This window comes from Panthera onca, chromosome D3 (genome assembly GCF_046562875.1).
Source record: "Panthera onca isolate mPanOnc1 chromosome D3, mPanOnc1 haplotype 2, whole genome shotgun sequence".
Lineage (NCBI taxonomy): Eukaryota > Metazoa > Chordata > Mammalia > Carnivora > Felidae > Panthera > Panthera onca.
This window is the reverse complement of record NC_138350.1, coordinates 20,391,964-20,418,002: the sequence shown is the minus strand read 5'-3', so window position 1 is coordinate 20,418,002 and position 26,039 is coordinate 20,391,964. Positions and strand designations below refer to the sequence as shown.

General features: G+C 40.2%; 1 protein-coding gene across 9 annotated transcripts in view; it reads right to left on the bottom strand.

Moving 5' to 3' along the window:
* Positions 1 to 26,039, bottom strand: part of PRR14L (proline rich 14 like) — a 58,458-nt gene that overhangs the window by 13,039 nt on the left and 19,380 nt on the right. For 8 of the 9 annotated variants that reach the window (XM_060612618.3, XM_060612617.3, XM_060612630.3 and 5 more), the window contains 5 exons: positions 24,377 to 24,449; positions 8,896 to 14,083; positions 5,027 to 5,098; positions 4,205 to 4,376; positions 3,521 to 3,627 (listed from right to left, as the gene is read on the bottom strand). In XM_060612618.3, coding sequence (XP_060468601.1) covers positions 3,521 to 3,627; positions 4,205 to 4,376; positions 5,027 to 5,098; positions 8,896 to 14,083; positions 24,377 to 24,449 — 5,612 coding nt within the window. Of the gene's footprint in view, positions 1 to 3,520; positions 3,628 to 4,204; positions 4,377 to 5,026; positions 5,099 to 8,895; positions 14,084 to 22,525; positions 22,643 to 24,376; positions 24,450 to 26,039 lie in introns of those variants that run through there. The other variant, XM_060612632.3, reaches the window with a different exon arrangement.

The window sequence follows — 26,039 nt, the reverse complement described above, 5'->3', positions numbered from 1 at the left end:
TTCATAATACACTATTCTCCTACATTAAATACTGAAGCAATCCTAAGATTTACATAAATTAATAGCTTTATTTCTGATTTTTTATGACTCTTAATTATTCCAGAAGTCCAATAACAGAGTTTGTTTCATGCATGCATACACATTTACCGAAGCAATATCATGCTTTCTACCATACTCCTCACTTTGTAATTTATTATTCTAGCTACACATTAGTTTGTTACAAATTCAGGATGAGAAATAGCATTATCATGTTGTTTTAATAATGAATTATTAAAATGAATAAATTAATTATATTTGTTGCATATGATTTTAATTTTGGCTTATGGCTTTCACAAATCTACCTTACAATAAGTTATAAGGATGTGTTCCATATAATAAGGAGTAAGATGTGTTTCATAGTTTATTTCTCAATGGTTTGTATGGTTTTCTTAAAGGTACAGATCAACACATTTACCTGAGTTGGAAAACAAAAGTTAGGAAGAATAATTTGGCAGATGGGCTTGAGTAACAAAAATTGCTTTTGCCAATTAAGTTAATATGTCAAGGGGTAGGGGGATGTAGAAAATGGGTGAAGGGGAGTGGGAGATACAGGCTTCCAGTTATGGAATGAATAAGTCACAAGGATAAAAGGTACAGCGCAGGGAATACAGTCAATGGCATTATAACAGTACTGTACTATCGCTTCTTGGCCTTTTGGCTAAGATCAAGTGTAACAGTACTGTACTGTGACAGATGGTAGCTACACTTGTGGGTAGCACCATATATTGTATAGACCTACTGAATCACTATGTTGTACACCTGAAACTAATGTAACATTGTGTCAAGTATATCTATTTTAAAAGTATTTATTTATTTATTTGTTTATTTATTTATTTTTAACGTTTATTTATTTTTGAGACAGAGCATGAACGGGGGAGGGTCAGAGAGAGAGAGGGAGACACAGAATCTGAAACAGGCTCCAGGCTCTGAGCTGTCAGCACAGAGCCCGACGTGGGGCTCGAACTCACGGACCGGGAGATCATGACCTGAGCTGAAGCCGGCCGCTTAACCGACTGAGCTACCCAGGCGCCCCAAAGTTTTTATTTATTTTGAGAGAAAGAGTGTGAGTGGGGCAGGAGCAGAGAGAGGAGAGAGAATCCCAAACAGGCTCCACGCTGCTAGTGCGAAGCCTGACTCAGGGCTCAAACTCATGAACCACGAGACCATGACCTGAGCTGAAATCATGAATCAGATGCTTAACCAACAGAGCCACCCAGGCGCTCCCATTGTGTCAAGTATATTAAAAAAAGAAAGAAAGAAAAAGAAAAAAAGTTACATGTCAAGGTTTTTTGATAAATATAATGCATTAAATCTATAACTTGAAGATTTTTTGACAAAAGAGTATCTGAATAGCTCATCAAAAGATATCTTAGGCAAAGGTTTATTAAAAATCTTATTTTTTCAACCCCTTTCACTGTATTAGATTAAAGTTATCTCTAAGTGAAAGACCAACATACAAATTATTAGGCATTTGACACTTACTGGTCAGATCTTTTTGGTGTACTGCCCATACAATGAGATACTTGCTCCTTCAATGCCTGGTAACAGAACCTATGTAAGTCAGCACTTTTCAATCCTTTGCTTTCAAAAAAATAGGTGATAAATCATTAAATATAATTTGATGATAGATCACTGGGTGATTTTTTGGCACTTGAAAGAAGTTCAAAGGACTGAATGTCATTACTATATTAAAACTTTCTCCACTCCCAACTACTTACTTATATATACATAAAAGATTTTTTAGAACTTCTATCTACATATACATGCAAGATAGAATACATCTGATTCTGAATCCTATTTCATTCACTAGTAGTAAGTACTATTCAACCTAGGATATCTGAAATATTTTAAACATTTCTCTTATAAAGACTTGATAGGATGATCAATAAAAGCAGTGTGAGATAAAAATATATTAAGACAAGACCACTTGGGAAATGTGGAACGTCAATTATGATCATAGTAACAGTAACTATTGCATTTGTGTTGTGTGAAGCAATACAATAGGTACCAGTACACATTTTTTTTTCCTTTTTCTTTTGAAAGTAGGCTCCATGCCCAATGGGGAGGCTTCAACTTGAACCCTTGAAGAGTTGTAGGCTCTACCAACTGAGCCAGTCAGGTGCCCCCACATTTTTTACTCAATTGGACTGCATAGTAATCTTAAGTGTTGGGAATTCTTACCCACATTTTACAGATGTGTTCTTGACACTCAGGAAATTTCATTAATTTACCCTGGGGTTACTAAGGAACCAGTGTTAGGCTTCCATTTGCCAATGAGAAATGGAGTGAAAACCACCACAAGAGAATATAACTCTGGAGATCTTTTTAAAATACTTATAATTTCACAGTGTGTCTGTATAGTACATATTACAACAAATACTAATTTGGTAATTTTTTCTTTCCACTTCTCTTTATAGGATTAGCAAATTATCTCTGTCATAAAAAATAAATCTTGGGGCGCCTGGGTGGCTCAGTCAGTTGAGCGTCCGACTTCGGCTCAGGTCATGATCTCGCGGTCTGTGAGTTAGAGCCCCGCGTCGGACTCTGTGCTGACAGCTTGGAGCCCGGAGCCTGCTTCGGATTCTGTGTCTCCCTCTCTCTCTGCCCCTCCCCCACTCATGCTCTGTCTCTCTCTGTCAAAAATAAACAAATACTAAAAAAATTAAAGGGGCGCCTGGGTGGCTCAGTCGGTTGAGCGGCCGACTTTGGCTCAGGTCATGATCTCACGGTCCGTGAGTTCAAGCCCCACGTCGGGCTCTGTGCTGACAGCTCGGAGCCTGGAGCCTGTTTCGGATTCTGTGTCTCCCTCTCTCTGACCCTCCCCCATTCATGCTCTGTCTCTCTCTGTCTCAAAAATAAATAAACGTTAAAAAAATAAATAAATTAATGAAAAAAAAAATCTTTAGAAGCCAAGTTTTTAAAGGTCATGATATAGACCATAGCATGGATTTGGCATTTTCTGAAAGAAAGAAAGAAAGAAAGAAAGAAAGAAAGAAAGAAAGAAAGAAAGAAATTTAACTTCTTTCCCTCATGACCTTTAGGTCCCTCCTCAACTTTGCATATAGAATGCTGTGAGCTTGGGCTGTGGGGTCAGGTAAAACCTGTGTGAGACGGAAACCACCTGTGCCATGACTGATACATGGCCTAACACAGGTGTCATAACCACTCAGCCTCAGCACCCTCATCAAAACTTGGGGGTGACAATAGTGCTTACCTCCCAACACCACTGGGGGATGACCAGACTATGTATGCGAAGGGACAGCATAATATCTAGCATAGTGAGCTTGATAAAAATGATTAAGAATGCATTACAAAATCCCTGGCACATAAACCTCTGGCCACATTACCAATTAATTCTTTTGGATAACTTCCTAGAAGTATGATAAATAGCTCAGAGTATATAATTATTTAAAAGCTCATTATATTGTGCCAAACAATTTTCCAAAAATGTGAACCTATGTGTATTAGAGAAGGAACTCACCTTTTGGGTCGAGGAAGGCCCATGGGGGTAAGATTAGGGTCTGGTTTAGGAATGGTTTTCCGGATACGAATCTGTGAGACTTTCTTTGGCCTCTTCTCTGGCTCGGCCTATTTTTAAGGGTTAAGAAGAAAGACGGTCAAGTTATAAGACATTTAAAATACATGAAGTCTCTTTTGACACTCAAGATTTTACTTCCTCAGTTTATAGATGGCTCTAGTAAGTAGTTGATGACAAAGCTCCCTTACTCCCGCTAACAGTGTTTTCAACAACTGCTCCCTTATACTATTGGAAGAGAATCACCCATTCAGCTCAGATATTGAGATTAGCAATATGAAAGTCTATCAACTGCTGGAGACAGAGACAGTTTGCAAAATTGAAGAACATCATTGTTCACTCATCTTTGAATGCATGAAGCACCTCGTTGGTCCAACTCACTCTCTAAATAAACCCTGTTAAATGTTATCATCAAGAAAAAAGGATCTGGAAAACAATGCAGATTAAGAGACCCAGTGTAGCTTTGGTGGCTAAGGAGAAAAACTCCTGCCTTGGTAATCTTCAGCACTCAGCTGAAGCTAACGGTGATAAGGAAAGACACTCAGAGGCCTGTGTACCAATCATGTGATCTGTAGTCCTCAGTGGACATGCCCAGCAGCACTCACAACTCCATCAGCACTTTACATTTACCTCCTTCTGTTCTGGAGGACTGCTCTGTGGATGGGGGCATGCTGCTGCCACATCATCTAGCTCATCAAATCCAGGAACCGGGAACTCGGAGGCTGAAAGCAGGAGCTTGGTGACAGCTGAGTCTGTTACTAAGCAAGACTTTGGTACCAAGGCAGGGAACGGAGGCTCTAGTCTAGCACCACGGACAGAAAAACAGAGAAGAAAATATGAGATGGGTTTCACTTTCTATCTTGGCACATTCAACTTCTTAACATCAGACTAAGGTTGAAGATCTTCCCTTTTTCAGCAATGACATTTCCAGTCAACCTGTTTTCTAGTTCCTTCTGGACACCTCCTGTGTCTACATATGTAAAAACTTCCAAGAATGCAATCAATTTCATTGGTATGGAGCAGTTTTATAAGGAAAAATATAAAAGGACAGACTTTTTGGAAGAAAAAGACACTTAGTGAACTGAACAATGAACTGTGCTCAGATGAGATCAATCCCATCCAGACAATGAAGTCGGTTGCATGATTAAGAAATAGCTTGAGAGGGAACTTGTAGTACAATGAGCTGACTAGTTTTTTTGTCTTTTTTTTTTTTTTTTTTCAATAGCTAGTATTGATTACATATTCTTAGTTAATACTTATAAAACATGCCTGAATCTTGGACCAGGTTTAGGAGAACAAGACATCAGAATCATGCTACACCAGACCCATGCCATCAGCTAGTGTGCTCTCTCAGGTGCTGTGCTCGCTTGCACATTCACTTTCCTCTCTCTCTCTCACACACACACACACACACTGCAAGCCCTTATGTTCCAGGCACTGCTGCAGGCTTACCTCATCTGACTGCCATTGGTGTTATAAGTAGCTTCCATGCCTGGAAGAGGCACATACGGTAACATGGTGTGGCTGAAGTGAAGCAAAAGTAGAGAAGCAATTAGGGCAGTAGAACAACAGGAAAGTTTTGATGCCATTGGGGGTGCTCAAAAGGTTTTGATGCCATTGACGGCACATGATGCTTGATTAGGCCCTAGGAAGATAAGAAATGTCATTCACTCAGAAAGAAGCCCACCCCCCACCCCCATCCCAGTGATGAGAATTACATTTACGTGCCCATCACTGGAATGGAAGCAGGCTGACAGGAAGATTATTTTCTAACTTACCTTAATTATTTTCTAACTTAAAAAGAAGGTAGAGAGAGAAATATAGAAAGGACAGTAACAGGAGGGAATAAGAATGACTTGGAGTCTTATATCTTCTAATGAAGTTGTTGAATACATAAATTAGAGATTTAAAAAAATAATTTACAGCTAAAAAAATCTGTATTATTCATCTCTATGTTAATACCATTAACATAAAGTCTAACTTCTATATCCTTACAGAAGAAACTTTTTTTTTTAAAGTTTATTTTGAGAGCACGGGAGTAAGCGGGGGTAGGGGAGGAGCAGAGAGAGAGGGAGTCAATCCCAAACAGGATCTGTGCTGTCAGGGCAGAGGCTGATGTGGGACTCAAACTCATGAACAGTGAGATTATGATCTGAACTGAAATCAAGAGTCAGACGCTTAGCCGACTGAGCCACCCAGGAGCCCCAAAACTCTTTTCTTTAAAGCCAAGTTCACGTAAAACATGGTTATGTAGAAGAAAACTGTTAACAGGGTTAGCTCCTTTGTAATCAAGCTTTTATTTTTATTATTGAAGCAATGGTATTCATCACTTATAGCTACATCAATATGTGATGTTGGAGAGCTTTTTGTGCCTCTCAAAGTAAAACCTGCATCAGTTTCTATTGAATTTGGAACTCAGTATAGGTTTAATCAGTGAGGCATTGGTATGATGACCATAATACAATCCATCTCCTCTTAGAAGTAGATTTGTTCAAGGTCTAGGAAACACAAATAATTCAGATTTTTAGGATGTTTAGCACCAACTCAGGATTCCTTGAGGGCTACTGATAAAAGGAAAGAGGCGGGATGGTACACTGAAAAAGCAGCTGACCAAATCAGCAATCAGGAGACCCTGGGTCTAGATCAAGCTCAGCTGAAATACTAACCAGTTGAGTGATCCGGGTTAGAAAAAGCTACGTGTCTTAGGCTCCTCATCTATAAAAGCAGCAAAAAGGAGGCCAGTTCAACCTATATTATAGAGTGCTGAAGGTCCAAATAAGAAAATTCTATTGGGGGGGCGCTTGGCTGCTTCTGTTGGTAGAGCATGCGACTCTTGATCTTAGGGTCCTTGAGTTGGAGCCCCATGTTGGGTATAGGTTACTTAAATATATAAAACCTTAAAAAAAATTCTATGGAGGGCACCTGGGTGGCTCAGCCGTTAAGCATCTGATTTCGGCTCAGGTCATGATTTCATGGTTCGTGAGTTCAAGTCCCACATCGGGTAAGCTTGAGCCCTGCTTTGGGTGAATCCGGGCCCCAATTTGGTGAGCACGAGCCCTGCTTCACGTAAAATAAGAGCCCGCTTTGGGTGAGCTCCATTCCTCTCTCTTTCTCCCCCTCCGTTCTTCCCTCTGCCCCTCCTAGGATTCTTTCTCTCGTTCACTTGTTCCCCAACCCCCCCCCCCCAAATCTATGGAAACATAAATTAGCACAGAGCCCGATGTGGAGCTTGAACTCATGAACCATGAGATCATGATCTGAGCTGAAGTCAAGAGTTGGGTGCTTAACCGACTGAGACATGCAGGTGCCTGTATCATGTGTAACATTTCTAAATGTGTTTAAAAGCAGCAAAGTTCACGGGGCGCCTGGGTGGCTCAGTCGGTTAAGCGTCCGACTTCAGCTCAGGTCACGATCTCGCGGTCCGTGAGTTCGAGCCCCGCGTCAGGCTCTGGGCTGATGGCTCAGAGCCTGTAGCCTGCTTCCGATTCTGTGTCTTCCTCTCTCTCTGCCCCTCCCCCGTTCATGCTCTCTCTCTGTCTCAAAAATAAGTAAACGTTAAAAAAATTTAAAAAAAATAAAATAAAAGCAAAGTTCTAAACTCAAAGCCAAGGTATATAATGTTAAGGCACTTCTAGAGCCAACAAGAAGGAAAAGTCCCTACAAACGCTTCCATTAAAATAAAAATTAAAATAAATAAAATAAAAATAAATAAATAAAAATACTAGAGATAGGAAGGGGGAGAGAATATATTCCACACTGGAATACACAAAAGTCAGGAGGGAAAGAGTTCTCAAGGAAGAAAGAGCCAAAGGGCCACACATTTTCACAGGGTGAAATGAAGAACTAGTCTGTACTCTAACCTCAGGCATGAACATAGTTAAAAAAAATTTTTTTAATGTTTGTTTATTTTTGAGAGAAACAGAGACAGACTGCAAATGGGTCAGGGGCAGAGAGAGAGGGAGACACAGAATCTGAAGCAGCCTCCAGGCTCTGAGCTGTCAGCACAGAGCCCGACATGGGGCTTGAACTCACAAGCTGTGAGATCATGACCTGAGCCGAAGTAGGATGCTCAACCTACTGAGCCACCCAGGTGCCCCTGGCATGAACATAGTTTAAAGAAGGTAACATGATTTAAAGCTGCATGTCACACACTGACCAGAGAGTGCTTATGAGAGTATAGAGGCATACTGACAAACTAGACAAAATAAAAGCAGTATACCATCATTTAAAACAATTTGATTCATTCTAATGTATTTTTTTTGTGGCTGCATTATAAGAACATTTTTCTATTAACTATAAGATAAGTAGTTATGGTAGCATTAGTCTTTCAATTTCAATCAGCCATGTTGAGGTTCTGGGGTGTTTTTCTGAAACGTTTTTATTTACTTAGGTTTCTGCTAAGATGCTCAAGGAACTTTCCAATATGTGCCAGACAGCTTTATAGTGACAGAGAATGACTCTACATAAGAGATTGCACAGATATACAAAGAACAAGGCCTCTCCCAGGCTGTTTGGAATTTTGAGGCTTGGTGGGTGTTGAATTTTTAAACTATAGCAATGATAAGGGCCAATTTAAAAAAAAAAAATTAAGTTTCTGTTTATTCGAGGGATTACAAACAGGAAGATTTATCTATCATGTCTAAAGCAGATTTTTAGGGATATAATTCAATAATTTTTTTCCTATTATTTCTAATAAGAAGGTAAAATGATATTGAAATCATTTTCAACTATTCTAAGGGGTCAAACCACTCTTTTCCCGTTCACTTAAAATTCTACAAATTGTACAACTATAGTATGAAAATGCCAATCTTTGAAGCCTTTCTGCTCTAAAGAGAAATCCAGAGGTTCAGGAACTAGATTTGGTGATACCTACATAATTACTTTATTTACTTAAAAAGTACTTATTCTGTGCCCTAGTTATACACAAAATACTCAATTAGGTGCTGACTGTATATTTTATGAACAAGGTATCATAAGCCATTATTTGTCACTACTTGCAAGTCTTCCAACTTGTAATGGTATTTGTTTTTTGCAAGGTGGGGGCAAGGATAGAAAAGCAGAGAGTCAAAAGATTTGATAGTTTGCAGAATGAATTGGGCAGAACAAAGAATGGTAAAAATACAGGGGTAGATCCTGCAGGAAAACTAGAGGGGTCTATGCTTAAGAACTATGGCTACATTTTCTCAGCATAGATTTGGCACAGAAAACAGAAAATACAGGCACGAAGACTCTAAATAGCCTTGCATTTCCAGCCCTCAACTTTCCTCAGAGGTTGGAAAGCAAACATGGGACATTTGCAAAGAACAGGAGATGGATTTTACCTGTTTGTGGTGCTCAGAGTTGGCTGCCTCTTGCTGTGAGTGGAATGAAAAGTAGAGATTTCAAAGGGGCAGGTAGAAGGCCCACGCTGGCTCCAAATGGATAGCACTCGGCCCACCGAGTAGGGCAGAGAACAGAAGACCTTGTCTGCTATGGAGGCTGGAGATCTTAACCCCTTTAAGCCTTGTGTAAACTGGGTCATGAAGAGCCTCTGCATTGTAGGCATGTGACTGGAGAAGCTCCGTTTTTTTGTCCAGATTCGGTAACATCCAGGAGAACAAAGTGCTAGAAGTGTGTGAAGGCCAAAGACAGAGCAGCCTGCTCTGGTCTGGACTATGGCGGTGCCTCCATAGTCTTGGAGAGGACCTGGAGGCTGTGAAGGAGCCTGGGCATATGCCTGACCATGGGGGCCAGTGTCTTCCCTGAATGTGGCCATCCCAGGGCAACTGTGGGATAAGAAGAAAGAAAAGGTCCATTTGGGAGGTTGAGACAGGCACCTAGGGGCCTCTCCTAAGGCGAGCCTGGCTGGAGCACAGTGCTCAGGAAAAGTCCTTGGGGACTCAGTCATGCACTCAGAGCCCGATTTCATGTGAAAAGACATCGGGAAAATTTCGGAACCAAATAGCAGTGATGGCACCTTGTTGCTCAAATCTATGAAGCTCATTTTGATGGCTTCGAGCGAATAAAGTGTCAAGGGCTTACTGTTAGGTCTCTTATCCCATCCACTAGATGCCAAATATGGATTCAGCTGCATTGTATTGTATGAAAATCCATCCAGAAACCTTTTGTATCTGAGCCGCTTGTAGCTTTTAGCCACTGGAAGAAGTTCAGAGGAACATCGCCGATATCTTAGTTTCTGGGTCTTTGTGGCGGGGACCAGTCTGGAGGCAAGAATGGACAGCTTGTTTAGTAAGGCTGATTCTTTGGTAGGCTTCCTAACATTCAGGCTCCTCAAGGAATGGCACGGAGTCACCTTCTGCTTTGGTATGTGGCTCATTAAGCTCCTGGTTGGTACTGTTTCAGGTTCCAATTGTGCGGGTGCAGACATAGCACATGAACTGAGAAATCTGTGTGCTTTTGTGGGAATGGTTTCAGAGGAACTCTTTAAAAAGGCAGAACTTCTGATTTTACTTATTTTTTTCCCAATGTTGACTTGCTCCTGATAGGAAACTTTCTTACATGTTCGATGGGGCTGCTTCTTTAAGGGAAGCACTCTTTTCTGATATGAAGTGTTCCCAAAGGCACCGTGTATTTCATCACATCCAGCAGAGTTGGGGTTTTGTGCTTTCTGAGGGGCACCACGAAGGCAAGGATCTGTGTATGACACCATGTCTGTTTTTAATGGATGGCACAAGCTTTCCTCCTTTGGATTTTCCAGCTTCTGAAACTGTGCAGCAGTGCTGCCCTTGGCTAGCTTTGCTAGAGTGATTTCCTTCATCATGGTGGACTCACCTTTGCAATCCTTAGTTTGGTTCTTATCTTGCACTTCATCTGACAACACATTAGATGATGCACATTGTTCCAATATCCTGTGTGCGTCCTTTTGGTGTAGATATTCCTCTTCATTCTGCAACATGTAGTCCAAAGCCCTCTGGCTTTGTAGCTCTTCAGTATCACCAAGCATCCTCTGGGATTTAGAGTGGGTCTGAGAAATCTCTCTCCCTTTATTATTACCAGCTTCTCTGGTGATCATCTTCTCAGACTCTTCACTGACAGTTAAGTAACCCAGGGGTCCCCTCTGATATGCTTCAGTTTCTTCTCCTTTCAACTTAGTTTCTGTTTCCATTGTCAAAGGCAAATTTTGCATACTGCTGTCTATTCTGAGTCCTTCACTAGAATTACTCCCATCCCCTGGCGCTCCTTCCTTTGTCTCAAGCAGGACTGTGCGGTGCTCTATGTTTTCACAAAGGATTTTACCATCTTTTGGTTTAAAAGGTTTTTTCAGCTCAGTTTCTCCACTATTAACATTACTTTCTGAATTTTCTTGAGAAAACAGATACAAAGGCATTGTCTCAATGGATTTCAGGCTCCCTATGGGAACAGGGCTCTCATCCGGGCATCCAGAAGACAGTAACTCTTCTGAGGAAATTCCAAAGGTATTTTCCTTGTCAAACTCAGAATTTATTTCCAGTCTTGATCCTTCAATCATTCCTTGTGTTTCTCTCAGGGATGCTTCTTTAACTTGCTCTTCATGATAAGTATTATCTAAGGACACATTTATACCATCCAATATTTTTGTATTTGATTCATGATCTGCAACAGACTCTATCTCACTGGCACAAGAGTCTGGACACACTTCCACTTCACAATCTTTTAATGATCTGCATACTTTCTCTTCACATGATTTTTTCATTTCCAGAGGCTCCACTTTAGAGGAAGTAGCATCTGGAAAATCTGAGTCCTGGTCAATCATTCTGATAAATGCACCATTCAGTTCTCCTCTCTGAGGCAGAGTACTCACTGAGGTATCCTGTAACGTCAGTCCATCTTGTCCTGCACCACCATCAAGGGTACTAGATGTCTGTAAGTCCAACATGCTTTCTGTAGACTTATTACCACAGTCTGTGTAGACAGTGTCTACCATGCCATCTGTGGACTCCTCACAACCAGAAATATGTCCATCGTCTCCTTTCAAATTGCCTTTCTTTGAACTACCACCAGACAAAGGGTTGTTACTGCCTGAACCAACTAACAGATCCTTTTGATTGTTGCTTACCTCTCTGTTAGGTTCTGTAACAGTCTCCCTCTCATCACCATGTAGTGTCTGCTTAGCTGGTTTATCTTCACTTCTGCATTCATCTGGTCTGTTTTGGTTACTCTGGCAGTCAAGAACTTTATCTCCTTTTTGATCAAGAGTTTCAACTGCTTGGCTCATGGTTTTGAAACTGGAGAACATAATAGTAGGAGACTGGTCCAAAAATTTTTCAGGGCTTGGAATGTTTGCAGATAAATTTAGTTCTGGTGTGGAACAGTCAGAGATGTTATACTCGCAAAACACGGTCTCTTTAGGTACATCCCATTCCTTTGCTTTCAGACTTTCCTCACGGGGCTGGGTGTGACTGGTGGTGGGAATGGTTTTGTCTGAAGCTTCACTACTTAACATGCCTACTGGTGTATCGTTTCTGATCTGATTTCCTGGGAGGCTGCCTTTAGTTTCTCCCCTAGCAAGTTCACTTCCTTCTGATGTGTAACCCACTTTATGGGTGCTACTTTCCGTGCAGACTTCTCTTCTTTGGGAGTGGTCACTGCTGTGCTGAAATGCATCTTCACACTTGGTTATTAAAGAGTTTTCAACTTCTAGGATGATTCTGCTGGACTCAAACTCAGCAGAAACAGAACACATGCTCTTTTCTCGTGCATTTTTATTTACACAATGACAGCTAGAGAGATCCTGAGATTGAACACTTTGACATTCCATAGCAGAGACCTCTTGAGGCAAGACTGCTGATTCTTTCTTTCTTGAGAGAAGGCTGGAATGTAGATGTACTATTCCTGAATCAGCCATCTTGTCTTTTCTTTCTAGGCTTCCTGGTTTGATGTTTAAGGTGGGATTGTTTGAAGAGGCACCACAGGTTTTGTCACCTGATGGAGAGATGTCTTTCATTTTTGTTTTGATGGGAATGGTCTGGGTATCAGCAGTGACATCTGCTCCATCCTCTAATGGAGGGTGATGGCTCTGTTGGGAATCCTCGCTTGTTGCTAAAGTCATCTCTTTGTTAGCTGACAACTTTGCATGGTCTTGAGAATTAAGCGGCACTTGATTTAAAGCACATTCACTTTCTATTTTGTTTATAACCAGTTCATTGGTACGAGGAAGTTCATTCATCTCACAGGCAGTGCTCTGCTCATCTAAATGTGAACTATCGTCCAGTGAGGTCTGTACAGCTTGTTCTGACTCAGGTCTGTAATCAAGTTCTAGGGATAGTGGTAACTGAGCAGTATCTTTCTTGGGTTTTGACACCTCATTCATAGGACTTATCTGGTCCTCTGGCATTAAACTCACAAGGGATTTTCTTTCATTCAGAAATTCATTACATGATGCTTCATTTAACGGGGTGTTGCCTTCCAGATTTTTCTGGGTGCAGACTAAGGAGTTAGAGTCTTTACTGTAAATCTTTTCAGTTACCATATTGGGCTCTATAGTGGTTGTCTGTTCTGGCTCTTCAATCTGCATTAAGGAGGAAAAACTGTTCTCTTCAGAGTGTCTGCCTGGATGGCTCATATCTGTAGAAGTTCCTCTATGGTCCTCATGGTTTGTCAAGCTACCTTGAGTGTCTAAAGTGATTTTTAAGTCATTTTTTTTTAACGTTACTTCCGTGGCTTCGGTGAAAGAATTGGGCACTAAAGAAACAGGGCTGTCTGTATGGATACTGTCTTGAATGCAACAGTTACCATGAATATTCACTTTTGGGGAGGTAACAGTCTCTTTTTCACCAGGACAATGACCATTAGCATCCTCTTCTGGTTGCCTGGCATTAACAAGAAAGAGTTCCCCTCTTTCACTCCTAAGGTTCAAAAACTGTTCATTTTCTCTTCTAGTAGCCAAGTTCTTGCTTTGATCACCCCCATCAAAACAGGAATTGTCTTTCTTCTTAGCAGATCCCTTCAGCAAGCCATCAAAACCACATGTTTCTAAGGATGTTGTTCTGGATTCTGGACCAGACAAACTTGATGAGAAATATGAAATGTCAGAATTTTCTTCTAAGGGTTCTACACAAACTACATTTCTTGTGGCCCTGGGACTGCCATGGGCAAAACTGTGGTTTTCATTATGGTGGCCGAGAATCTGTTGGTGATTGTCATCTGCTTCACAGACAAGGTTTAACTTAGACAACTCTTCCTTCTCACTGTCCACTTTGGAAATGGCACTGTTCCCTGGTAATAATGACAACCAAGAAGGACAAGTTTTTAATTCTTCACATTCTTTTTCTTTAGAAGATGCTTCTGTTAATCCAGGGTCCACAAAGATTAAAGGCTCTAGGGAAACTAATGTGCTGGTTTCTGAAACCTCACCACTGGTCATGGTTTTGTCTACTTCTGGGTATTCGCTGCACCCAGCTGAGAGACCTTTACTCACATTGCCATTCTTGTGTCCTTCATTATAATCCGTCTTAGTCCCATTGACCTTCATACCTTGTACTTCTTCAGTAGATATAAGCAGAGTTCCAGTTGTAATTTGTACATTTCCTTCTGCCCAAGAGAAATAAATCCAAATAAGTATGCAATCATAAAAAAAACAAAACCGTGTGCTATACTTTCATGAATTTAATCATGCAACCAACAGTGACAAAAAAGATCCAACTCAAAAAGCAAATTACAAAGTTAGTACACTGTACCATTGGTTTTGTTCTTTTATGCAAAATATGACAGAGGGCCACAAGTGTACTTGGCAGAAAATAGATAATTTTGAACTAACACCCTTCTCTTGGTATTAGTAATTTAAACGTACTTACATACCTAGATAATTAACTATAATAAGGAAACTTATATGTAATCCAGAGTCTTAAGAAGCTTCCATTCTAAAACATTAATAAAGAAGACCCACAATAATAGCTTATATTATTCAATGACCATCTTATTACCTGAATAATACTAAATTAATCATAAATAAATTACCTCTTTGAAAAAGAACAGTTACACACAAAACCTATGTTAAAGAGATTAACATATAAGTTGAATATTAGTTTTGAACCAAATTACTTACAGTAACTGCTTCCCTACAAGGCTGGTCATGAGCTGGTAATTATTGAAGCTGAGTGACAGATACATGTGGGTTTAGTATACTCTCCACTTCTCAATAAATTAAAAACTTTCTACTATGAAACATTAAAAAACAAACAAAAAACTTTCTAAGAATGTAAATGCAATTCATAAAGAAGTTTTATTGTTCAGAATTTCTCTGAAATCCTAGGTATAAGATGCAGTATGAAGTTCCCTGAACTTGTTAAACTACAAAAAAAATTTTCTTCCTTGCTCTTTTTAGAAAACTAGCACAAAGTTATATACATGTAAATTATGTACATATTTGCATGCATACACATATGTTAACAAAATACCTGCACTAAACAGATAAAGCTAAATGCAAATCAATCTTCAACCTAAAGAACTAATTCTCACTAGAATATAAACTCCATGAGCGTAAGGGTCATGTTTATCTTGGTCTCTCCCTTTCCTTATTGCCCAGCATAATACCTGGTATATAATAGCACTCAATAAATCTGTGGAATTAATAAATGAATACAGTTAGGTCAAACCAACAAATGCTATCACTAGTGTCTTCCTAGAACTTCCTTATCCATTTCTCAACTGATACTGACAGCAGCAATTCTGAGAGAAAGAACAGCAACTCTGAAGGCAGGTGGGTTCTGTGATCTTACTTACCTCACTGAGTCTGTTTCCTCCTTTGAAAAAGAGGAGAAGTACACTTACCTCAGTGCTACTTTGAGGATTAAATTAAATAACACATGTAAACCACCACCTGGTACAGTGCCTGCCATTTAAAGAAAAACTGCTTTTCCTTTGCTCTGCTTTCTTTCTTATCTTACTGGACCTGAGAATAGTTAAAATGATAAACTTAATGACTATGCTAGGATAGGACACAATGTTTAAAAATGTTTGGAGTCAGCAAATACTTGATGGATAAATGCATATTGGATTCCACAAGTTTGTACAGATTCCAAAAACATAAGGTAGTCTCAAAATCCTAATGCCCTACATGGTATTTGTCTTTTTGAAACCAGCCTACTTTCTACATCATAGCAGACAATTCTACCCTATTTAGAAATTCCTAACTGCATTTACCCCAAATGGTTTAGTGTATCTCTTCTCCAGACACTATGGCATTCATTAAACCATTTGTGTAAATTCTGGGCTTTTCTACTCTGTTCCAGCACCATCTTAGTTGAATCCTTCATTATAACTTCTCAGGAAAGCTGTAAAACTCCTCCCTCTCCAAACTGTTCACTGTGCAAAGCCCTTAAGGCAAGATTCTCCCTCAGAGCCCTTACCTGCTGGAAGAATACCTGTTCTCAACTTAGTTGAGAATCTTAGGGAGGAGGTAGGGGAACACTCATTTCCCAGGTGGTATAATGCTGAAGGCTGGCTGGGGAACAGGGGTTGTGTACTGCTTGAAAACAAAATGATACTCTGCTTACTCCTTTACTTGACTGATTGACTGACTGACTGACTGGGGGAGCAGGCAGAGAGAGTAGACAGTCCCAGGTAGAGGATGTGGGACTTGAACTCACAAACTGTGAGATCATGACCTGAGCTGAAGTCGGATGCTCAACCAACTGAGCCACCCATGTACCCCTCTTCTACTTGTGGTTTTTTTTTTTTTTTTATGTAGAGACTTTTTTTTAAAGTTTATTTATTTTGAGAGAGGGAGAGAGGGAGAGAGGGTGAGAGGGTGAGAGGGTGAGAGAGAGAGAGAGAGAGAGAGAGAGACAGACAGACAGTGGGACAGGGGCAGAGATAAGGGAGAAAGAGAATCCCAAGCAGGCTCTGTGCTGTCACCACAGAACCTGATGCAGGTCTCGAACTCATAACTGCACGATCATGACCTGAGCTGAAGTTGGACACTTAACCGACTGAGCCACTCAGGTACCCTCTTTTACTTTTCAATTAACCACATTGACTTTGAAATCTCAAAGAATTTCATTTCATTTTATTTTACACGTTTATTTATTGACAGAGAGAGAGAGAATGCAGGAGAGGGGCAGAGAGAGAGAGGGAGAGAGAATCCCAAGCAGGTTCCACGTTGTCAGTGCAGAGCCTGACGTGGGGCTTGATCTCACCAACCATGAGATCATGACCTGAGCTAAAATCCAGTGTCAGATGCTTAACTGACTGAGCCACCCAGGCTCCCAAAGAAGCAGGAGTTTAATGATCACTGAGGACCTAATACCCAACACTGACCTAGGCACATATCAGGTCAATGATAGATGTTGTCTGAATGAAGTTAGGAAAGTTGTTGAAAGTGTTAGGTATACTCCCATCCAGCAACTTCACTTCTGGGTATATATTGAAAAGAAATGAAATCACTATTCTAAAAAGATATGTGTACCCCCATGTTCAACTGCAGCATTATTTACAGAGTGAGACATGGAAACAACCCTAAATATCCACTGATGAATGAATGGATAAAGAAAATATGGCTCATAAAAAAAAAAAAGTACATATGTATATTGGAGGGTGAAACATGTATTCTGTGAGGTATGCGCCCATTTTAGAATCACAGGCATTTCATTACCTCAGCTGAAGGTCCTTAGATTTGTAGTTTTATAACCATTGAAAAAGTGTTTATGTTTGCAGAATTTGACACACTAATCCTGAAACTCAAATAAAAATGCAAGGGAAGGGCACTTGGATGGCTCAATCAGTTAAGCCTCCGACTTCAGCTCAAGTCATTACCTTGCGGTTTGTGAGTTCCAGCACCATGTCGGGCTCTGTGCTGACAGCTCGGAGCCTGGAGCCTGCTTCAGATTGTGTCTCCCTCTCTCTCTCTGCCCCTCCCCTGCTCTCACTCTGTCTCTCTGTCTCTCTCAAAAATAAACATTAAATTTTTTTTTTTTTTAAATGCCAAGGGACACATAATAGCCAAAATGATCTTGAAAAAGAACAAAGATGGGAGACTCATGCTTCCTTTTTTTTTTTTTTTCTAAATTTTTTTAACGTTTATTTATTATTGAGAGATGGAGAGACACAGAGCATGAGCAGGGGAGGGGTAGGGAGAGAGGGAGACACAGAATCTGAAGCAGGCTCCAGGCTCTGAGCTGTCAGCACAGAGCCCAAAGCGGGACTCGAACTCACAAACTGCGAGATCATGACCTGAGCTGCAGTTGGTCGCTTAACCAACTGAGCCACCCAGGCACCCCTCATGCTTCCTGATTTCAAAAACAAAGTTGCAGTAATGGAAACAGTCCAGCCCTGGCACAGGACAGACATAAAGAGCAAGAGAAGTAGAACTGAATGCCCAGAAATAAACTCTAACACATATAGTTAGTCAACAGATTTTTGACAAAGCAGCTTTTCAACAAATGGTGAATGGTGCTGGGGTAACTGGATACCCACATGCAAATGAATAAATTTGGATCCTGTCTTATACACAAAAATTAACTCAATGTAGATCAGAGACGTAAATGTAAGAGCTGAAACTATAAAACTCTTAGAAGTAAACACAAGAGTATTTCTTAATGATATTGGTAAAGAGTTCTTAGCTAAGATGCTGAAACACAAGTGATAAAAAGAAGACTGATAAATTGAACTTCATCAAAACTAAAATCTTTTGTGCTTCAAAGGAAAACCAAGAAGTGAAAAGGCAGGCAACCCACTGGTGGGGGAAAATATCTGTAAATCATCTATCTGATAAAGGATCTATATTTAGAATATATAAAGAATTCTCATAACTCAATAATAAAAATGGGCAGAGGGAGTGTAACTCCCCATTCCTTAGGTACAGGCATAGTGACTTCCTTACAAACAGAACAGTATGGAAATGGGGTGAGGGAAGTAACCTGACAGTGGAGAACACTCACAAACACTACTTCATGTTTATAGTATGTGCCCTTGATATGATGTGATGAAAATGGCACTTTACCTGTGTAATTTTCCTCCCCCAAACCTGTAACTCCACTCTTATGATAAAAACTTAAGATAATCCCAATGGTGAGCCATTCTACAATATACCTGACCAGTAACCTTCAAAACTCTTAAGGTCTTCCCAAAACAAGGAAAGTGTGAGAAACTGTCACAGTCAAGAAAAGCCAAAGGAGACCTGAGGACTGAATGCAATATGGTACCCTGGATGGGATTCTAGAACAGGAAAAGGATATTAGGTAAAAACTAAGGACACTTGATTAAACTTCAGTTAATAATAATGTATCAACATTGTACAATAACAAATGTATTTACTAATACATTAACAATAGAGGAAATTGTGCATATTGGGGGTGGGGGTGTGGTTAATGGAAACTCTGTATTATCTGCTCAGATTCTCTGTAAATCCAAAATTCCTCCAAAAATAAATTATTAATTTTTGAAAAGTTAAAAAAAAAGCAAAGGCTTCAGACATTTTCCCAAAAATATACAAATGGTCAATGAGCACATCGAAAAATGCTCAACATCATTAGTCATCAGAGAAAAGAAAATCAAAACCACAATACCACTCCACATGCATTGAAATGGATATAATTTAAAACAAATCAGAAAATAACAAGTGTTGGACAGGATGCAGAAAAACTAGAACCTTCATGTGTTGCTGGTGGGATTGGAAAACAGTGCAACCATTTTGGAAAATAGTTTGGCAATTCTTCAAAATGCTGAACAGAGTTTCCAATAACCCACCAATTCTACTCCTAGGTATCTACTCAAGAGAACTGAAACCTTATATTCACACAAAACCTGTACATAAATGCTGACAACAGCATTATTCGTAATAGCCAAAGAGTGAAAACAATCCAAATATCCATCAGATAAATGGATATGATTAAATATTAGTCAGCCATAAAAATTAATGAAGTACTTTAAAATGCTAGATCATGGATGAACCTTAAAAATCTTTATGCCAAGGGGTGGCTAGATGGCTCGGTTGGTTGAGCATCTGACTTTGGCTCAGGTCGTAATCTGGGTTCATGGGTTTGAGCCTCGCGTCAGGGTCTGTGCTACAGCTCAGAGCCCGGAGACTGCTTCTGATTCTGCATCCCTTTCTCTCTGCCCCTCCCCTGCTTGTGCTCTGTCTCTGCCTCTCAAAAATAAATAAATGTTAAAAAAAAATTTAAAAAAAAAAAATCTTTATGCCAAGTGAAAGCAGTCACAAAAGACTGCACATTGTAAGGTCTCATTTATATAAAATATCCAGAACAGGCAAATCTATAGAGACAAGAGCAAATTAGTAGCTGGAAGAGATTGGGGGTAAGGAAGAATGGGGAACAAAGAATGAATGTTAAGGGGTACAAACATGTTTCTTTAGGGAATGATGAAGAACTGTGGTGATGGCTGTGCTCTATATTTAAGAAAACCACTGAATTGTCTATTTCAAACAAATGAACTTTATAGTATGTAAAAATTATACCTCAATACAACTGTTTTTAAAAGAGCACTTACTCCCTGATCGTAATACAAGTAACATAAAAAAACTTAGACTTTTTTTGGTGTTATCTCCATATAACCATAATTAGGGACAGACATGCTGGAGGTTGACAAGGATTTAACAGTATTTCTGTCAAAGCCTTTTTTCCTGGGTCAAAAAATCAAGTGGTGAGACTGGGGCACTAAATATGACATTCATTTTGGCATATCCTACATCTTGTCCTCAGAAAAATGTGCCAAGGTTAGCAATATTGTCATGTCTTATAAAATGAAGCTCTCCTGTGGGGAGGCTCACAGTGGTAGGTAGGAGGACAGTGGCAGACAACCCTACAAACTTTTGTCACTTCCTTAGCTTCTTCTGACCACTGAACATGTGATTTTCTAAATTACAAATGAATTAATAAAGGAGTTGAAAAAGGATCCAACTGCTTATCTGGAACTCATATATTGCTGGTAGGAATCCCAAATGGTATAACCACTCTGGAAAACAGACTGGTAGTTTCTCTTTTCTTAAAAAAATGTTTTTTAATGTTTTATTTTATATTTGAGAGAGAGAGGGAGAGCGAGCACAAGCAGGGGAGGGGCAGAGATATGGAGATAGAATCTGAAGCAGACTCCAGACTCTGAGCTGTCAGCACAGAGCCTGATGCAGGGCTTGAACTCACAAGCAGTGAGATCATGACCTGAGCTGAAGTTGGACACTTAACCAACGGAGCCACCCAGGCACCCCTCTTTTTTTCCTTTTAAACTTTATTTATTTACTTTGAGAGAGAAAAGGGGGAGAGAGAGAGAGAAGCGAGTGTGCACTCCAGCAGGGGAGGGGCAGAGAGAGAGGGAGAGAGAGAATTCTCTTGGGAATGAATTTGGGTCCCCTGAACTGAATCTTGGGATTCTCTCTCTCCCTTTCTCTCTGCCCATCCCCTGCCTGCTCTCCCTCTCTCTCTCTCAAAATAAAGAAAAACATTAAAAAATGTATCTATTCCCTCAAATGCTCTTCCAATTTCTTGTGACCCTCCTGATTTCAAAGAATTTCCAAATAAGCTTTCACAGAGATTGCTACTGTGGGAAGTAAGTGCCATATCAACCCACTTCCAAGGAACTCTTAGAAAGAAAACACAACAATAAACCCCTGATAATGTCAGTTCTATAAAATATTACACAGAATTACGAGGAAACAGTCATACTAAAACTCGGAACAGTGGAAAGGAGAGGCACCAGTCAGTATCTGACAGAAGGACACTCTCCCTTTGTGAAATGGCCCCTCAACTACCAACACCCATCACTGCTCCCCCATGCCCTCTTCTCACAAGTCTTCCCTACAGCAATCAAAAAATAAGGAACAATTGGGGTGCCCGGCTGGCTCCATCAGAAGAGCACGAGACTCTAGATCTCAGGGCTGTGAGTTCAAGCCCCATGCTGGGTATAGAGATTACCTAATTAAATAAGTAAAACTTAAAAAAAAAGAAAGGAAGGAACGATGGAAGGAAGAAAGGAGGAACAATCTGTGAAATAGAACCCTACCAATTAAAGATGACTTTTGGTTAACACAAATGTTCTTTTAAAGGGTTAAATTTGTTCTAATTTCACCTAATTGAGCCACAGCAGACATGACTGTAAAGAACCTCAAAATTCTGAATACCATGCTAACTTGGAAGTATCGTGAATGGGACATTTATTTAGAGAAGAAAAAACAACACAGCATAGGGAGAATGTGGTAGCCTTAGGTTCACCTGCTGAACACCTCAGTGCAGGGGACCCAAATTCATACCTCAGCAAATTTATAAATTACTGCATAGTGCTGACCTTTGAGGTGCCCCCCCACTCAGAGGAAGCAAAACCAAATATAAATAAAACTACGTAAACAATTTACAGTGTACCACAGAGCAGACACTTAAAACAAAGGTATCAAGGATATACCAGTTTTCATCAGGAAAACTTATATCTAATATGTGCAGGACCAGGATATGTGTGGGCAAAGTGAAAATTCTGGCAGCTGGGGTCCCCAGAGGGAATGTACAACCAAGCTTCCAAGAAACATCATTTATTTCTCAAGTCTGTAGTCAATGACAGGTTGACAGATGCTTGACCTTAACCCTGGCAAAGTGAGCTGAGATGCTGGCCACACTACAGCAAAGTACGTGCGTCTGTTTGACTGAAATCCACAGTGGCAGCCTGTGTGTTCAATTGTTTCAGAAGCCTACCTTCATAGAACCTTCCTTTCTGCCTTGCTATGACTGGCTAGGTCTCTGCACAGCAGACCTTGTTTCCTCATGTGTAACAAAGGCACACCTTGGAAGGCTCTTTGGGGATTGAGTGGAAGAATATATCATAGTCAGGCACTAGGTCACTGCTGCTGAAAACTCTAGTAGAGGTGCTGTTTTCAAGTTCCTCCATATCAAACTGAGAATACTGCACATGACTTTGGGGGGAAAAACAATTCATTTTCCCAATTTAAGTCATTAAAGAAGAATAGTTATCAGGACAGGAAGAAAAGTGCCCCAAAGTAGTTTATCTGAGGATACTTTTCAGATGAGCTCATCTTACCCACGTCCATTGTGGACCAGACTTTTAGGTGGACAGAAACCAGGTAAGTCTGGGAAGGCAGATTTCCTCAGAAAAGTATTCCTCAGAAAATAACTGATTCTTCTGTCTCCTCTCCACCTTTTTTTAAGCATTTATTCATTTTTGAGGGAAAAAGAGACAAAGTGTACGTGAGGGAAATGCAGAGAGAGAGGGAGAACCCAGAATCCAAAGCAGGCTGCAGGCTCTAGGCTCCGAGCTGTCAGCACAGAGCCCAACATGGGGCCCAAACCCACAAACTATGAGGTAATGACCTGAGCCAAAGTCAGACACTTAACCGACTGAGCCACCCAGGCACTCCAGTTTTTTTTTTTTTTTTTTTTTTAATTAAGTAATCTATGTGCCCAACATGGGACTTGAACTCACAACCCTGAGATCAAGAGTTGCGTGCTCTGCCAACTGAGCCAGCCAGGTGCCCCCTGATTCTCCTGTTTAAAGGCCAGTTCAGTGTTAAATGAAAGTGTAGTTCAACAGACACTAAATTTTGTGCTAAGATGTGGGTGAAAATATACCAATATACCGAAGACTCAATATAGCAATACTGAAGCCCCATTGAAAAGATATTTGGGGGTCGTAGTGCTAAAAACGGTCCCAAATAAAGCCCTAGGAACTGGGGGAGACATGTAAAACATTTCTGATCTTCAGAATTTTAACCTATATTGGACAGCCAAGCCTTTAAGCCACAAAGGAAATCTCCAGCAGCAGGAAGCAGGGTAATAAACTGGGACAAGTGCCCTTTCTCATAAGGACGATTTGTGCTTCCTTTTCTGTCTGGGCAGCCAAGAGGCAGAGTAGTCAAATCTGATGTTTTATCACAGTAACAACATGTTCGTATAATCAAACATACTTATTGTATTTTCTCTTTTTTTGGTGGTTTTGATTACATTTTTAACCTTAATTGCATAATATATACACATAGTCCTCTCTAAAGTTACCCAAGATTACTTTAAGCTGGGGACTGGGGAGAAGAATTTTGGCTCAGTACTCTGTGTCTCGGCTTCCTCCTCAATTAGTCAATCTAATCAATCTAATCAATCAATCTAATCTAATCAATCTATCAAACTAAAAGTGGTATCTCAGATGCCTATATCTATTCATTGTTTTGAGGAGCAAAACAATATTGGAAATATAGTTGCTTTGACAATTCTCAAGGTGGCCTGGAGTAAACCCTTTCTCCCATCCCTGCCTAGGGGAAGAACAGAATGCACTCCACAGCACTGAACTGGGCAGGGTCGATTCCTCCCCATCCATGTTAACCCTTCCGAGGAGGCAGTTCAGTTTTATAAAATCAAATAAAAGATTTCACATCAGCAATTAAGGTTCAACCCCCCATCAATAAGGACTCATAAAAAAAAGTGCGAGGCAAACTGCTGTCAAAACGAAGGCACTGCTTTGGGTGGCTGGCTGGCTTATACAGTAGAGCATGTGACTCTGTCTCTGCTGCAAGTCCCACGCTGGGGGCAGAGTTTACTTAAACAAACAAACAGGGGCACCTGGGTGGCTCAGCTGGTTAAGTGTCCAACTCTTGATTTCGGATCAAGTCATGATCTCATGGTTTGTGGGATCGAGCCCCGCTTCACCAAACCTGCTTGGGATTCTCTCAAAATAAACAAACATTAAAAACAAACAAACCCCCCAAAACCTAAGACATTGCTAGGTGTCTTCAAGTATGTCCATGGGTAATATCAAGAATTTCTACAGTTAAGTCCATCTTGCAAGCCAGGGACTTGCATTCCCAATGCACAACAGAAAATGTGAACTAAAACAGTGTGTGTAATAAGTGGAAAAAAGAAAAGAGTGGAGAGAGATAAATACCTTTGTTCCTCAAACAGTCTTCAGGGAGCCCTGTGCATAAATGTTCTTTGCTTGACTGCATCAGGAGGTCTTCCTGCAGGAAGAAAATCCAGTGGTCAGGGAGGATTCAGAGATGCCTGAACTCATGAATGCAAATTACCATCTGAGAAATTTCTTTATGATTCCTGGAAATCCGCTAGCAGTCACAAAGATTGGCAGCTAAAAGAAACCTCAAATTTAAAGAAATAAAATCAATAAAAACTTCCACTTTTGGGAGCACCTGCGAGGTTCAGTTAAGCGTCTGACTCTTGATTATGGCTCAGGTCATGATCTCACCATGGTGAGATTGAACCCTTCATCGGGCTCCACTCTGAGTGTGGAGCTTGCTCCCCATCTGCCCCTCTCCCCCATTCACACTCTAAAATAAAAAATAAAAAATAAAAAAAAAATAAATAAATAAATCATCATCAACAACAACAACAACAACAACAACAACAACAGAAACCTTCCACTTCTCTAGAATTTGAGCTCGAAACACCAAGTTTTCTAAGGTCTGGACAATAATAGAGGCTTATTAATATGTTGACCTGCAGGTCCAAACAAAACCCCATTAATACCTTCTGAATCAAGAAACAAATTGCTGCAACAAATTAATTTTAATTTCATCTGAAAGGAAAATAGCAACAAATTGGATGTATGTCAGTCCTTAACCATTCTAAAGATCATGTACTCATTTTCTTTCCAAACTTCTTAAAAGGGCTATTTTTTCTTTTCATCCCCCTTCATTTAAGGGAGAACATCCAAAAGAGGACACCATCACTGATAACCAGTTTTCTCCTACAGAAGGAATTCAGGAAAATGGGAGGGGGTAGTGGCAGAAAGTGCAGGTTGCAACAGCAAATGGCCTCAAGGCCTATGAGGTAAGGGTTGACCAGCTAGGAGACACTGACAGACCTAAGATGGCTGTTACACGAAGCTCTCCTGAGTCACCTCTTTTCCCCTGCCTTAAGATTACATTTTTTTCACGCTGATTTAATTGGTAAGTACAAGATACTGACATGCTATGTATCTAAATCTATAGACACTGGTATTATTACTACTTCTCATCATTTTTACAGCACTTCAAACCAACCCAAAGCAAGCAAAAGCCATTTGGAGCCTGAGCAAAGTTCTGTGGTGGAAACAGAACCCAGAACTGAGAGGAAAGATAAAAGCAATGGTAAGCACAGGTAGATACAGGAAGAAATAAAACATTATCATTGCAACTGAGAGCATAGACTATTATATGTGAAGCTGGACTATTCTTTCATTTCCTTAGTGTGGAATACTTTTGCAAAGCATGAACTTAAAAACAAGTATCTCCCAGATAACTTATGGTAACACTACCATGTTTGACAAAGAAGTATGAGTGCTAGCATGATGTCAGACCCAACTTATTTGTAAAAGAGAACGGAAAGCAATTACTTACCACAGAAGGAATGATGGAATTAGAAAATCACCACTGAGCGACCATCATAGTAATAATTACCTCAACCAAGAATCATCAATGGCTGTTAAAACTAGTGGTTAAAAGTTTGAATGAGAAACAAATATTTACATAGTTTCAAAATATCTCTCCACAAGATACTTAATAATTCCATTGGGGAAAATAGTAAATTCACAGTGGAGAAACCTGGCAGACCCC